The sequence below is a fragment of the Oncorhynchus nerka genome, linkage group LG15 (assembly GCF_034236695.1).
Source record: "Oncorhynchus nerka isolate Pitt River linkage group LG15, Oner_Uvic_2.0, whole genome shotgun sequence".
Lineage (NCBI taxonomy): Eukaryota > Metazoa > Chordata > Actinopteri > Salmoniformes > Salmonidae > Oncorhynchus > Oncorhynchus nerka.
The window spans coordinates 71,919,720-71,933,470 of NC_088410.1; the positions used below are offsets into that span (position 1 = coordinate 71,919,720).

At 44.5% G+C, this 13,751-nt stretch overlaps 1 protein-coding gene across 2 annotated transcripts in view; it reads right to left on the reverse strand.

Annotated features, from left to right (window-relative positions):
• LOC115142332 (multiple epidermal growth factor-like domains protein 6) overlaps nucleotides 1-13,751 on the reverse strand; it is a 98,184-nt gene that overhangs the window by 19,072 nt on the left and 65,361 nt on the right. Inside the window, exons 1-9 of one of the 2 annotated variants that reach the window (XM_065001872.1) lie at nucleotides 12,067-12,432; nucleotides 6,591-6,713; nucleotides 5,085-5,210; nucleotides 3,554-3,676; nucleotides 3,320-3,442; nucleotides 3,067-3,204; nucleotides 1,862-1,984; nucleotides 1,391-1,513; nucleotides 1,088-1,264 (exon numbers count right to left, since the gene is read on the reverse strand). In XM_065001872.1, the coding sequence (XP_064857944.1) occupies nucleotides 1,088-1,264; nucleotides 1,391-1,513; nucleotides 1,862-1,984; nucleotides 3,067-3,204; nucleotides 3,320-3,442; nucleotides 3,554-3,676; nucleotides 5,085-5,210; nucleotides 6,591-6,713; nucleotides 12,067-12,241 (1,231 nt within the window). In that variant the 5' untranslated portion in view covers nucleotides 12,242-12,432. Of the gene's footprint in view, nucleotides 1-1,087; nucleotides 1,265-1,390; nucleotides 1,514-1,861; nucleotides 1,985-3,066; nucleotides 3,205-3,319; nucleotides 3,443-3,553; nucleotides 3,677-5,084; nucleotides 5,211-6,590; nucleotides 6,714-12,066; nucleotides 12,433-13,751 lie in introns of those variants that run through there. The other variant, XM_029681734.2, reaches the window with a different exon arrangement.

Consider the following 13,751-nt stretch of genomic DNA (forward strand, 5'->3'; position numbering starts at 1 on the left):
CCACAGCCCCCTGCCACACAGTCCCCTGCCACACAGTCCCCTGCCACACAGTCCCCTGCCCACAGTCCCCTGCCACAGTCCCCTGCCACACAGTCCCCTGCCACACAGTCCCCTGCCACACAGTCCCCTGCCACAGCCCCCTGCCACACAGTCCCCTGCCACACAGTCCCCTGCCACAGCCCCCTGCCACACAGTCCCCTGCCACACAGTCCCCTGCCACACAGCCCCCTGCCACAGCCCCCTGCCACAGCCCCCTGCCACACAGTCCCCTGCCACACAGTCCCCTGCCACACAGTCCCCTGCCACACAGCCCCTGCCACAGCCCCTGCCACAGCCCCCTGCCACACAGTCCCCTGCCACACAGTCCCCTGCCACACAGTCCCCTGCCACAGCCCCTGCCACACAGCCCCTGCCACACAGTCCCCTGCCACAGCCCCCTGCCACACAGCCCCCTGCCACAGCACCCTGCCACAGCCCCCTGCCACACAGCCCCCTGCCACAGCCCCCTGCCACAGCCCCCTGCCACAGCCCCTGCCAGACAGTCCCCTGCCACACAGTCCCCTGCCACACAGTCCCCTGCCACACAGTCCCCTGCCACAGTCCCCTGCCACACAGTCCCCTGCCACACAGTCCCCTGCCACACAGTCCCCTGCCACAGCCCCTGCCACAGCCCCATGCCACAGCCCCAGTCAGTCCCCTGCCACAGTCCCCTGCCACAGCCCCCCTGCCACAGCCCCGCCACAGCCCCTGCCACACAGTCCCCTGCCACAGTCCCCTGCCACACAGTCCCCTGCCACAGTCCCCTGCCACACAGTCCCCTGCCACACAGTCCCCTGCCACAGCCCCCTGCCACAGCCCCCTGCCACAGCCCCCTGCCACAGTCTATAAGCTTCCCCATTACTACAGAGGTATACAAAAAACAGCCTCAGAATATGAGGCTCACCAATTTGCCACCTGCTGTGGGGTATTTAATTGCCCAATAACTAGTAAGCAAATAAGGAGGTCTGGCAGTCTACCTCCTGTTGCTCAGACACAGAGGCAATAAGATACAGGCCCAAAGTGTCTGTGTTCGGGTTCAGTGGCTCACCAAATTTCTCTGCTAGCGTGCTCTCAGCCAGCAGCTCTCTAGCATCATCATCCTCATAGTCATCATAGCGCTCTAGGGGCTGGTTGTAGTCCTGCAGCAGGGCGAGCTGGGGCTGAGCCAGGGTCCCCACAATATCCTGGCCCCCACTAGACAGGGTCCCAACTGTGTTCCCCAGCACTGCAGAGTAAGAGAGTAAGAGAGTAAGAGAGAGAGAGAGAGTAACAGGTTACCAGGATGTCCACATGGAGTGTGATGGTGCTGTGGCCCTAGGCAACAACATTTCATTTGATTGGTGTAACTCACGTTCACAGGAGCGTCGGTCCTCGCCCAGACGGAAGCCCTGGCGGCAGAAACACTGGAAGGAGCCGGCGGTGTTCTGGCATGTGTGATCACAGCCACCGTTGGCTGCCAGACACTCATCCACATCTACACAATACACACACACAGAGTCCAGAGTCCAGTCACTTTAATCATGTTAATTGATATAAATGGCAAATTTAGAGTTTAATAAATGTTGTTATGTAATAAACAATGAACAGAAAACCAAAGAATACACTTACTTTTCAACAAACAAGCATTTCACTGTAACCTGTAACCTGTTGTATTTGGTGCACGTGACAAATAAACTTTGATTTGATTTGAAACATGACTAAAATGTTACAGCGTCATGCACATATTGTAAGTTCAACTGGAAGCATTCCAGGTTCAACAGTTATATTGTATAATGAGTGCCCCACTAGATCACTATTCTAAGGTTATAGAGGGTGAAAATACCATCACAGCTACATCCATCTGAGTTGAGGCGGTAGCCCGCTGTGCAGTAACACTCATAGCCCCCAGGGTAGTTGGTACAGTCCTGCTCGCAGCATGAACTTCCCTCTCCACACTCGTCCAGGTCTGCCAAACAAAACACACACAATGAAAAGCATTACTCGGATGATCATAATGTTGTGATATGTTTACAAACCAGGCACATGTTAAACTGACCTGAGTTAAAGGGTAAAGATTCATCTCTAGACTGACCAACACCAATCTGAGCTGAATGGTCTCTAGATTGAATGGTAAAGGTTAGTCTCTAGACCGAATGGTAAAGGTAAGTCTCTAGACCAAAAGGTAAAGGTTAGTCTCTAGATTGAATGGTAAAGGTTAGTCTCTAGACCGAATGGTAAATGTTAGTCTCTAGATTGAATGGTAAAGGTTAGTCTCTAGATTGAATGGTACAGATTAGTCTCTAGACCGAATGGTAAAGGTTAGTCTCTAGACTGAACTGTAAAGGTTAGTCTCTAGACTGAATGATAAAGGTTAGTCTCTAGACTCAATGATAAAGGTTAGTCTCTAGACTGAATGATAAAGGTTAGTCTCTAGACTGAATGATAAAGGTTAGTCTCTAGACTGAATGATAAGGTTAGTCTCTAGATTGATTTTAGCTGAGCTGAATGTGGAAGGTTAATCTCTGAATGGTAAAGGTTAGTCTCTAGACTGATCTTAGCTGAGCTGAATGTGGAAGGTTCATCTCTGAATGGTAAAGGTTAGTCTAGATTGAATTGTAAAGGTCAGTCTCTAGACCGAATGGTAAAGGTTAGTCTCTAGACTGAACTGTAAAGGTTGGTCTCTAGACTGAACTGTAAAGGTTAGTCTCTAGACAAACTGATAAAGGTTAGTCTCTAGACTGAATGATAAAGGTTAGTTTCTAGACTGAATGGCAAAGGACTGATCTGAGCGGTAAAGGTTCAGCTCTGAATGATAAAGGTTAGTCTCTAGACTGATCTTAGCTGAGCTGAATGGTGAAGGTTAATCTCTGAATGATAAAGGTTAGTCTCTAGACTGAATGATAAAGGTTAGTCTCTAGACTGATCTTAGCTGAGCTGAATGGTGAAGGTTAATCTCTGAATGATAAAGGTTAGTCTCTAGACTGATCTTAGCTGAGCTGAATGGGGAAGGTTAATCTCTGAATGATAAAGGTTAGTCTCTAGACTGACCGACACAGGTCCTGAGGTCATCCTCCAGTCGGTAACCCTGGTTACAGCTGCAGACAGGGCCACCAGTGGAGTGCTGGCAGTGATGGGAGCAGCCTCCGTTGTTGCTCTCACAGCTGTTGACGATCTCCATCTCAATCCCTGTCACAGAAACACGAGATGACTCTCCCATTACTTCTGATTGAAACATTTTGTACATTTCAGATCATTTCAAACAGGCAAAAGAGATGATGATGATTATAGGAGCCAAACTCACGGTAGCACTGGCGTCCGTCTGCTCCCAGCTCGTAGGCAGTGTCACACACACAGGCGAAGGAGCCCGGGATGTTGTGGCAGCCATGAGCACATCCCGTCTGTTCAGACTCACACTCATCAATATCTGCAACAGATAAACAAAGAATATATACGGATCTATTCTAGAACTTAAATACAGAGACATGATTGACACTGTATGAACAGTAGTGCAGTAGTCAACAGGTGGACATCTTACCCTCACAGGTCTTCCTGTCCTCTGCCAGCTTGTACCCATTTCTACAGTCACAGTTGGTCTTGTCACCATCAACAAGACAGTCTTGCTGGCAGCCACCATTCTTATCATGACATGGATTCCCCACTTTAACATAGGAGACGCACAATGTTTAATGTTGACAGCACTTTATCTTGAAAAATATTTTACATTTCTAACAAATATAATTGAAAGGCGGCGCACAATTGGCCCAGTGTCGTCCGGGCTGGGCCGAAGTAGGCAGTCATTGTAAATAAGAATTTGTTCTTAACTGACTTGCCTAGTTACATAAAGGTTCAATTTAAAAAATCAGTGGGAAGGGGGAGGACATTTATCTAAAATGCAGTTTACTTTGAATACACACTGATACAACTACTCTAGACAAAGGTCCCAACTCTACACTGGGCTGAGTATTTTTCTGCACATTTAAGTGCGTTTAACTTGTGTCTGCCTGTCCTGTACACTACAGCAGCTGGAGTGAGAAGCTTCAGCACTGCAGAAATTAGAGGAAGCTGGTCCTGGCCAACCATTACAACGTAAAAGCATCTAAAAGACAGTAATTATTCTAAAATTATAATCTTCCTTCCCTCAGAGAAAACTAGTCCACCTCAGCGCTGAGAGAGAGAGAGAGAGAGAGAGAGAGAGAGAGAGAGAGAGAGAGAGAGAGAGAGAGGGGGCCTTGGGCTGTCAGAGCATTATGATAAACAACATCATAATGTTGAGAAAACAGGAAAGATGAGTGAACACTTCAAATCAGGGTCGTATTCACACTAATTTAACGTCTCATCAAGTCCAACTTACCCTTCCTCCGACATTTTGTTGGACATGAACTATTGGTAGCTATGAATCTATAGTGTTATGACAAACCCTTCAAAAGGACACCTTGGATTCACAAATACCCTTCCCTCAACTCTCTAGATGCTGTCGTGCTTTTATCATGCCTACACTCTCCCCTCTCCATCTATCCATTACTTAGACATGTTGCAATTGTATAGTTACAGCTTAAAGCTCCTGCAAGCATGGTTATCCACAGTTAGTTTCATGTCTGTATCAGGCTGCTTTCTCTCTTAGCTGCCTGTCACTCAACATGCACAGAAAGCTGCTCTCTCTCTCTGCACTTGTGGTTACTTCAGCCAAAGACCGTATGCATTCACGATCAGTAATGTAGCCTATATTTGTGTTGAAAAAGAGAAAACCATATGTTTACAATAAAATGTGACATCACACTCTGTCAACTTGCCCGCTATGCAGTCTTTCTACTAAACATACTTCCTCTGCAGTTTCCCATGTCAGACCTGAGATCCAACGATACACTGGGAGAGTGAAAGGAAACGCCATTAAATGTGACGTGGGAGCTTATTTCTAATTTGTATTTAATTGGTTGAAATGTTATTTTCACATGGAGGGAATTTCAGTAATTGGCAAGTGCTCAGATAGATTATTCATCTGTGAGTTAGTATGTGAGTGCTGTTGGGTGCATAGTAGTGTAGAAAGACCAGAGGATGGGTACACTCACATTTGCAGTGCTTTCCATCGTCAGCAAGCACGTAGTTGGCTCTACAGCGGCAGCGGAAGGCAGTAGGGGACTGCTGTACACAGAAATGCTCACATCCTCCATTACTGATGCCACATGATTGGACAGCTGGACACAGACAGACGGATACAATACATTTTTGTGATATTGTTTGGAGGAGAACCATTCCATTTTCACAGTAACCCTTCTACCTTTTACTCTGCATCCTTTGCTCTTTCTGAAAGGCTGCAAGCTCAGAAGTGTGCTAAACACCTCAGTGGTTTGTTCTACTTTGACCCAGTAAAGAGCCATCAACAGGCCTGAAGGGCCAATAATCACACAGACAGCGGAAGGAAGGTCCTCAGTGGTGAAGGAAACTCTGAGATGATGAGTTGAAGCCAGAGCCAGCTCACTGACTGATCTCTGCTTTCTACATCTCTTTGTCTCTCCCATGCAGCCATAGCATGTCTCTGCTTGACCTGGTTCTCTGGGAGAACATTAAGTAGAGGTTTTAACAGCAGGTGTTGTTTAATGGTGTTTTGATAAAGTGAGGGACAGACCAGAGCCTATCCACCATCTGAAACTCTTAGTTCCCTCCATCAACTACACTGGCTGGACACATTATGCATCCATCTGCTTGATTAGGTGGACCTCTCCTGGAATGCCATGAACTGGATATAACAAAATGACTGATATGTTGAATTGATATGGGAAGACATCTGGGGTTCCTTTCCTCTCCTCTCTCTCTCTTTCGTGCAAGAGAGGGATGTACAGTATCCATCCCATCCAGTGGTAGAGCACAGCTCCCAGACCTCTGTCAGGAGAAAGTTATGCAGACTCACAGATAAGCATCACCCCTGAGACAGTCCACATGTGCATTGTGATTATTAGTGCAATCAGTCATCATCCCCTGTGCTCCACACTGCAGCCATCACATAACTCAGTGACACTAGGGTTCCCCTATCTATCCTGTTTCATTCCTATACTCATATCATATCCATTCTGCCAAAGCCAAGAAAAGCAGCATACATTTCCATTCTCAATGTCAGAGAAGGCGCCCTGTGTACATTCCTTGCTGTGTGCATTGAGATTGAGTTTATACTCATGTGCTAACAGCTGTTTTTAAAAGCCTTAGGGCTGTACACTGAGTCGTGCATCTCGGCGATGATAGAGACAAGTTACAGGTACAACGTAAACACACAGGCGGGAGAGCTGGAGAGTAAGTGGATCTCACATAGAGTTAGGCCAGCGGCCTCTATGAGATTGCCTAAGACTTTAAATACCACACTGACAGAATGAAATGTAGAGAAGTATTGGCTTTTCAACTAAACTGAGACCTTTCTATACTCTAGTTCCTCAGGCCTATACTAACTCCTACCTGGCTCTGGGTTTTCCAAAAGCTTCCACTGACTAGAATGACACAATATGTTTGTGGTTTGTATATCATGATGATGTTGTATAACATAAGGTTATCAGGTTAATTGTCCACTGGGTGCTGTTGTTACTCACCGATGCAGGTGCGTCCATCCACATGGAGTCGAGAGCCTGGGTTGCATTCACAGTGATAGGAGCCCCTGGTGTTCACGCATCTGTGCTGGCAGCCCCCGTTATAGACCTGGCACTCATCAATATCTGCAGGGCCACGCACCACACACACACACAGAGCGAGGAAGGGAATTTATAGCAATTGTCCTAAAGGTTGTCTCATCAGAAAGGTACCACTGAAGAATCAGCTCCAGAAAGCTTCCATGTGCTGAGACAGGAATTTAGACTCAGCTTTAGGAGAAAGATACGCTCCTACATTTTTCATTTGGCATTTTATAGACTCTCTTATCCAGAGCGACTTACAAGAGCATTTAGGGTTAAGTGTAGGGCCGGTACGATACCAGTATCTCGATACTCGTTAGTATCATGGCAAGGAAATAAAACACAAAACGGATTTAACTTCTTCAGGAAAACAGCCTGTGTTCGTGTTTTAATTTTGACATGGAAACATTTTTGCAATACTGGTATCGTCCCAGCCCTAGTTAAGTGCCTTGCTCAAGGGCACATCGACAGATTATTTCCCCTAGTCAGCTCAGGGATTCAAACCAGGAACCTTTCGGTTACTGGCCCAATGCACTTAACCGCAAGGTTACCTGCCACCCTCCAAGAGGAAGGAGTAAGATGGATGAGGGTACAAGTACTCCGCCAGTGCACCAGTGCCCGAACAAACAAATCCTCCATGTGGTAACAACTACTGAACAGTTAAATCCAAATTAAAATTCCTGTACTCTCTCTATCAGTCTCAGGGACATGTCACAGGAGCATTTGAAAACCCAAATCGAAGTACACAAAACATAGACATTCCACCAAACCAAACGCTGAGATTATAAACAAATTAAGACAGATGTTCTTTATCAGGGAGACTTAACAGGAGAATAAAATACTACTTGTCCTTTCTGCAATGTAATTTCAAAATGTTAAAAACTCATTTCCAGTTTACCGCTCATGCAAGGGGTTAACAAATAATCGTAGGCCAGCCATAACTGACCCCCAGTGAGATCAGAGGTGAACCATTCTGTTTTGACTGGTAACATTCAGTATGTCGGAAGTTTCATAGAGTCCTTATATTAGGCTTGTGAATCACTATGATGTGAACAGCTTCCGGCTAATCTGACTGTCTGTACAATAAGTAACACACCATTAAATGACTGATGGTTGGGGCCAGTTTAAATAACTAAGGCAGAGTGAGTTATGTGCTGCTCAGAGGAGTTCAGTAAGTCCCCTCACAGAGAATTTATCTTCAAGAAGAAACTATTTGAAGAATTCAGCTTAACCTCTGTGAAAAAATGTGTTTTTTAAACAAGAGGAAAGATAGGGAAGACTTAGTAGACAAGTTTCTATAATATCATCCTCTTCCCATTGTTTACTTCTTATTATACAATGGGTCTAATCCTGGATGCTGATTGGTTAAAACTGCACTGGGGTTGCTGGATCGAATCCCTGAGCTGACAAAGTAAAAATCTGTCATTCTGCCCCTGAACAAGGCAGTTAACCCACTGTTCCCCGGTAGGCCGTCATTGTAAAATAAGAATTTGTTCTTAACTGACTTGCCTAGTTAAATAAAGGTTAAAAAATATAAATATAATAATAATAATTCCAGCTGCTGTCTATTCCACAAGTTACCACTGGCTAGTTATGACGTTGAAATGCCTATCTACTCTGTTCCATCTGACAGCGCAATCCACTGTCTCATCAGCCCAGCCAGACAATTTATAAACTTTATCTCCACTATAAAAAGCATCTAGACATTATCTTCCATTTTCTTTTTTTGCAATTGGTTTTAAATAGCGAAGATTTGTATAAACCTTGCAGTCTGTCTCTCTGACATTTGCAACGTTGTTGGCTCCTGAGTGGCGCTGCAGTCTAAGGCACTGCTTCTCAGTGCTTGATGCGTCACTACAGACACCCTGGTTCAAATCCAGGCTGTATCACAACTGGCTGTGATTGGGAGTCCCATAGGGAGGTGCACAATTGGCCCAGCATCATTCAGGTTTGGCTGGTGTAGGCCGTCATTGTAAATAAGAATTTGTTCTTAACTGACTTGCCTAGTTAAATAAAGGCAAAAAAATAAAATAAAAATGGTTTCAGAATTGAAATTTGATTTCCAGCTGTCCCAAAGAAATGAAGGTGTCGGGATGAAACAGACAGGTAGGCAGCTTTTCTCAGCCAGTCGAAATCATGAGTCAACATAATTGTTATGGATATACACAAAGAAATGTCAAATGAAACGAAGTGCCGCTAGTTTGCAGTCTTCCCAGCTTCAGTTTGAGGTGATTGTGTTAGCTGTGATGTTGGCTAGCTCCTCTGACCAACAGAGGACATTTTCTATGCCAGGTGTATTCTATTGATGTATCCAAATAAATGTCACCAGAAACCAGCTCAAACAAATGCAAATGCAGCTACTTTGTTGTTATTCTGGCTGCACTGTTTGACGTGACTATAAGTTAGCCGTAGTTGGCTAGCTAACAAGAAATGGACAAGAACGTTGCCAGCCAGTATGGCAATAGAACATTTAGAACAAACAACTGGGTACCATCCATATACACAGAAAAAAGAGACTTAATGACTGAGTCGCAACTCTGGCAACCGAACCGATAGAACGAACAACCAGCCAGCGTGGGTAGCAACCCTAGATTTTTGTCAGGACTATATCTTGTGGAAGGATGAATAAATTAACTAAATAAAAATAATATGAATGAATTCATCAAAATATGAAAATAGAAAATATATAAATCATTATTTGAATATGTTGGTAACCCGTTGTATAAAAGTGATAATGCCCTCGAAGCTGGTGTTTGGAGGATATATCAGCACAGTTTGCCGGGCTTCGACTTTGTCTTGGGCCTAAAAACACCCGTGCCATTATATCCTCCAAACACTGTCTTCGAGGGCATTATCACTTAATTATGTCATTGTGTTGTGCTTTGCATTGTGAACAATATGCAATTGTGAAGTCATGTGTTATGCACTACTCAAGTTATTGAAGGCAAATCCCAAATCCTTTGTAATATTCAGCAATAATAAACATTCATCACACATAAAAACCCTCATAACAATAATAAACTCCTCAATTGGAACAATAATGTAGTCATTGTGTGCTAATGTCATTACACTGTCATGCTGGCACATCCCCTTTTTTCAGTGGTGACTTAACTGTGCCTAACATGATCAATCTTTCTCTTTTCATGCACTTGGAGCCATGGAGGGGGAAATGAGTTCCAGAGGCACAGTACCAGAAGGAGAGAGCCCAGAGAACCCCCTCCCCTTCCAGAGCCCTGGTGGCTGGTGGCACGCTATGTGGGATCTGGACTGGCACAGCTGAGCTCCATTGCCGTCATTACACGGCACCCCAACGATATCTATCTGACATGAAAGCAGCCTGATAGACATTAACAACCTGTGACCACATCCAGAACTAAATGTATCACAGTGGATTCTGGGAGGGAACAGAAGCCCTCCCCTGGGGGTTACAATACCTACACAATGGAGGGGGAGATTTTATGAATATTTATTTTTGGCCTTGCTGCTTGTAACCCCAACAGAACAGATTTAAATACTGTATAGTCAGAAACACTTAGCCAAGCCATAGTGTCCACTGTGCCGTTGGTTAGAGAAGCATGCAACCATTTCAATCCTTACTGTACTGTACATCCTACACCACCAGTATTCCTCATCTCTAGTTCTGTCTATAGATGAACCCATTCACTCGCATTGGAGGCATCTTTTAAGATGGTGTTTTGGGACAGAGTACATCCTCTACACATTATACCAATTTAGCTCCAAACTGCTGCCAAACTTCAGCTCAGTTCCATCCAGGAAAGCTGGCAGGCAGATGGGTTCTCTCTTTTCTGTCCATGCAGCATGTTTGTGTTTGGTTTTTAATGAAATCACTCCAAAGATGTGGCGCTGTTTCCCTGTGAACCATGGCATACTGTAAAAGCCCTCTAGGCTGGTTTGCCTGTGGACCATGGCATACTGTAAAAGCCCTCTAGGCTGGTTTCCCTGTGGACCATGGCATACTGTAAAAGCCCTCTAGGCTGGTTTCCCTGTGGACCATGGCATACTGTAAAAGCCCTCTAGGCTGGTTTCCCTGTGGACCATGGCATACTGTAAAAGCCCTCTAGGCTGGTTTCCCTGTGGACCATGGCATACTGTAAAAGCCCTCTAGGCTGGTTCCCCTGTGGCCCATGGCATACTGTAAAAGCCCTCTAGGCTGGTTTCCCTGTGGACCATGGCATACTGTAAAAGCCCTCTAGGCTGGTTTCCCTGTGGACCATGGCATACTGTAAAAGCCCTCTAGGCTGGTTTCCCTGTGGACCATGGCATACTGTAAAAGCCCTCTAGGCTGGTTTCCCTGTGAACCATGGCATACTGTAAAAGCCCTCTAGGCTGGTTTCCCTGTGGACCATGGCATACTGTAAAAGCCCTCTAGGCTGGTTTCCCTGTGGACCATGGCATACTGTAAAAGCCCTCTAGGCTGGTTTCCCTGTGGACCATGGCATACTGTAAAAGCCCTCTAGGCTGGTTTCCATGTCTAGAACATGATTCCACAGAGCATGGTCCCAAAGCCTCAGCAGCCACAGGCTTACAGCAGCCATAAGGCCAGGAGCCATTAGGCCAGTTTTCACTATTCATGGAAAAATAGTTTAGCTTTGGTATTTATGGCTGCTGCAAGCATGACATCTACATGGATTTCTAGCTGATTCTCAGTTGTGTGGTTTGAATACAAATTAGGATGCACCTGACTCATGCAGCCAGATATAGGACGATGTACTGCATGTAAGATATTGGAACCCATTCACATAAACCAGAGTTTGACTATCTTCCAGAGCTGCACTGAAGTAACTCTCAAACTTAGTAACTCTCAAACTGAAAGTGTTTAGTATTTTTTTATAGTGACAAGACCTGTTAAGTTTACAACTGGAGTCATGTCATATTTATGTTAGCATTACTAAACATGGGTTTCTACATGCATATTTCATGTAAAGACTTCTTATTTCTCCACTGATAAGTGGAAGCCTCCACTTCTACTGGAGTTATGTGGGCAGTACCGGGCTACACACAAGGGCACCAGTCCATCTCCATAGTAGGAGTAGACTGATAACACTGAGACTTCCTCTGCATTGCTGACATAACATAAAACACGATCCTACTAGAGTGCACGATAGGACACCTGTCATCCAACTGAAAGTGATGGGAAGAGTTGTTCAGGCTTGGTCTAATGATCTGGATGAAAATATTATATAGGGGAAAGCTTGACCCAGATGACCTCTTAATCATAAGGTATATTTTCATTCAGTTAAAATTACTCAAAACCAACAATAGTGTAACAGGCTTTTCCATATATGCCATAAACCCACTGAGATTTCATTTATAGGCAGTATTGCCCATGCAAGGGTAAATATAACAACAGAAGTGTGGAGTGTACTGTAGCACTCACCTGGCCCATGATATCCCTTGTTGTACCCATTGTAGCCATTATATCCATGGAAGCAGTCAGGCATATAGCAAATCCTTCTATGATAGCGGTGGTACAGATTGTTAGCACCCAAGACTGGATATATTTGAGCCCCAAAACACCCCACGAGGAGCATCAACCATCCTGACAATGCCATTTCCAAGAACTAGCCTACTATATATTCTCACAGATAGAAAAAATGTATTTATGGCCAAAACGACAACTACAATACTGTTTGAGATATGTTAAAACAAGACATGAATATACAAAATATCTAAACCCTGCTTTGATTTTTCATTTCAGTCACATCTTGTGTAAAGGCAGAACAACTTCTTGCTCCCTCTGATTTCTCCCCACTCTATATCTCTCTCTTTTTAGTCTCTCCCTCTCTCAGTCTGCCTGCCTCCTCCACCATGTCTGTCTCCCATGTCCTGGACATTTAAGGCCCTCCCCCTCCTCCTCCTCCTCCTCCTCTCCTCCACACTCTCCTCCAAGTAGCCCATATGCTCAAGCCTATGATCACACATGCTACTATAATGTACCATTGGAATAATGATATCGTATTTGACAGAAATTACATTATTGTGAGTGTTAAAAAGCCAATATTTAAAATGATAGTGATTTAGGACTATAGTTGGCAATGCTTTCCCTGCCACTTCAAAGGCTGATGTATGTAAAAAAAAAAATGTGATTGATTTATGGGATATGGCATGCAGGTACTAGAAGGAATGTGAAAAGAAGATTTATTATAAAATAGCTCAACTTTTCTTTTGATATAGAAATGTAAGAAATAACTGCCAAAGTACAATATAGCCAGATCTGTGCCAAGGGTACAATTTTATATTTCGAAACCAAACATCGGAGAAAAGAATGACCCCATCTACTCAGGAGCTCAGTGCAGTCTCTCATCCCTTGCCAACACATACATTTAAACAGTGGAGGCTGAACCATGACAGGTCTTCATTGGGTTGAAAAATAATGCATGAACGTGGTCAAAAACAATTGTCACGATTTGTACAAAAATGGCTCATATAAAGAACTCTGAATCTGGTATGGGGTTATTTTCTACTTAAACATTCTCATTTAGACCCCAATCCCACCACTGGTGTGCGTGGCCAAACAGCTCTATTTTCATGTCATCTGACCATAGCACCCGTTCCAATCAAAGTGCAAATGTCGTTTAGCAAATCCAGGTGTTTACCTTTGTTGGATAACATGACAATAGAGCTCTTGGGCCACGCACACCAGTGGTGGGATTGGGCCCTAAATGAGAAAAAGACTTACAGTAAAACATGGTGGTGGATCTTTGATGTTATTGGGCTACATTTTTGCTTCCACTGGTCCTGGGGCCCTTGTTAAAGTCAACAGCGTCTTGAACTTTACTCAGTACCAGGACATTTTTGCCAAAAACCTGGTTGCCTCTGCCAAGAGGCTGAAACTTGGCCGCAAGTGGATCTTCCATCAAGACAATATCCCCAAGCACACGTAAAATCCACAATGAAATGGTTTGCCAAAATCATAATTTGCCAATTGCCATCTCAGTCTCCAAACTTGAACCCCATTGAAAACCTGTGGCTTGTTTGTTTGTTTGTTTGTTTTGAAGAGGGCAGTCCATAAGTGGAAGGATATCAAGGATCTGGAAAGACTCCGTATGGAGGAATGGTCTA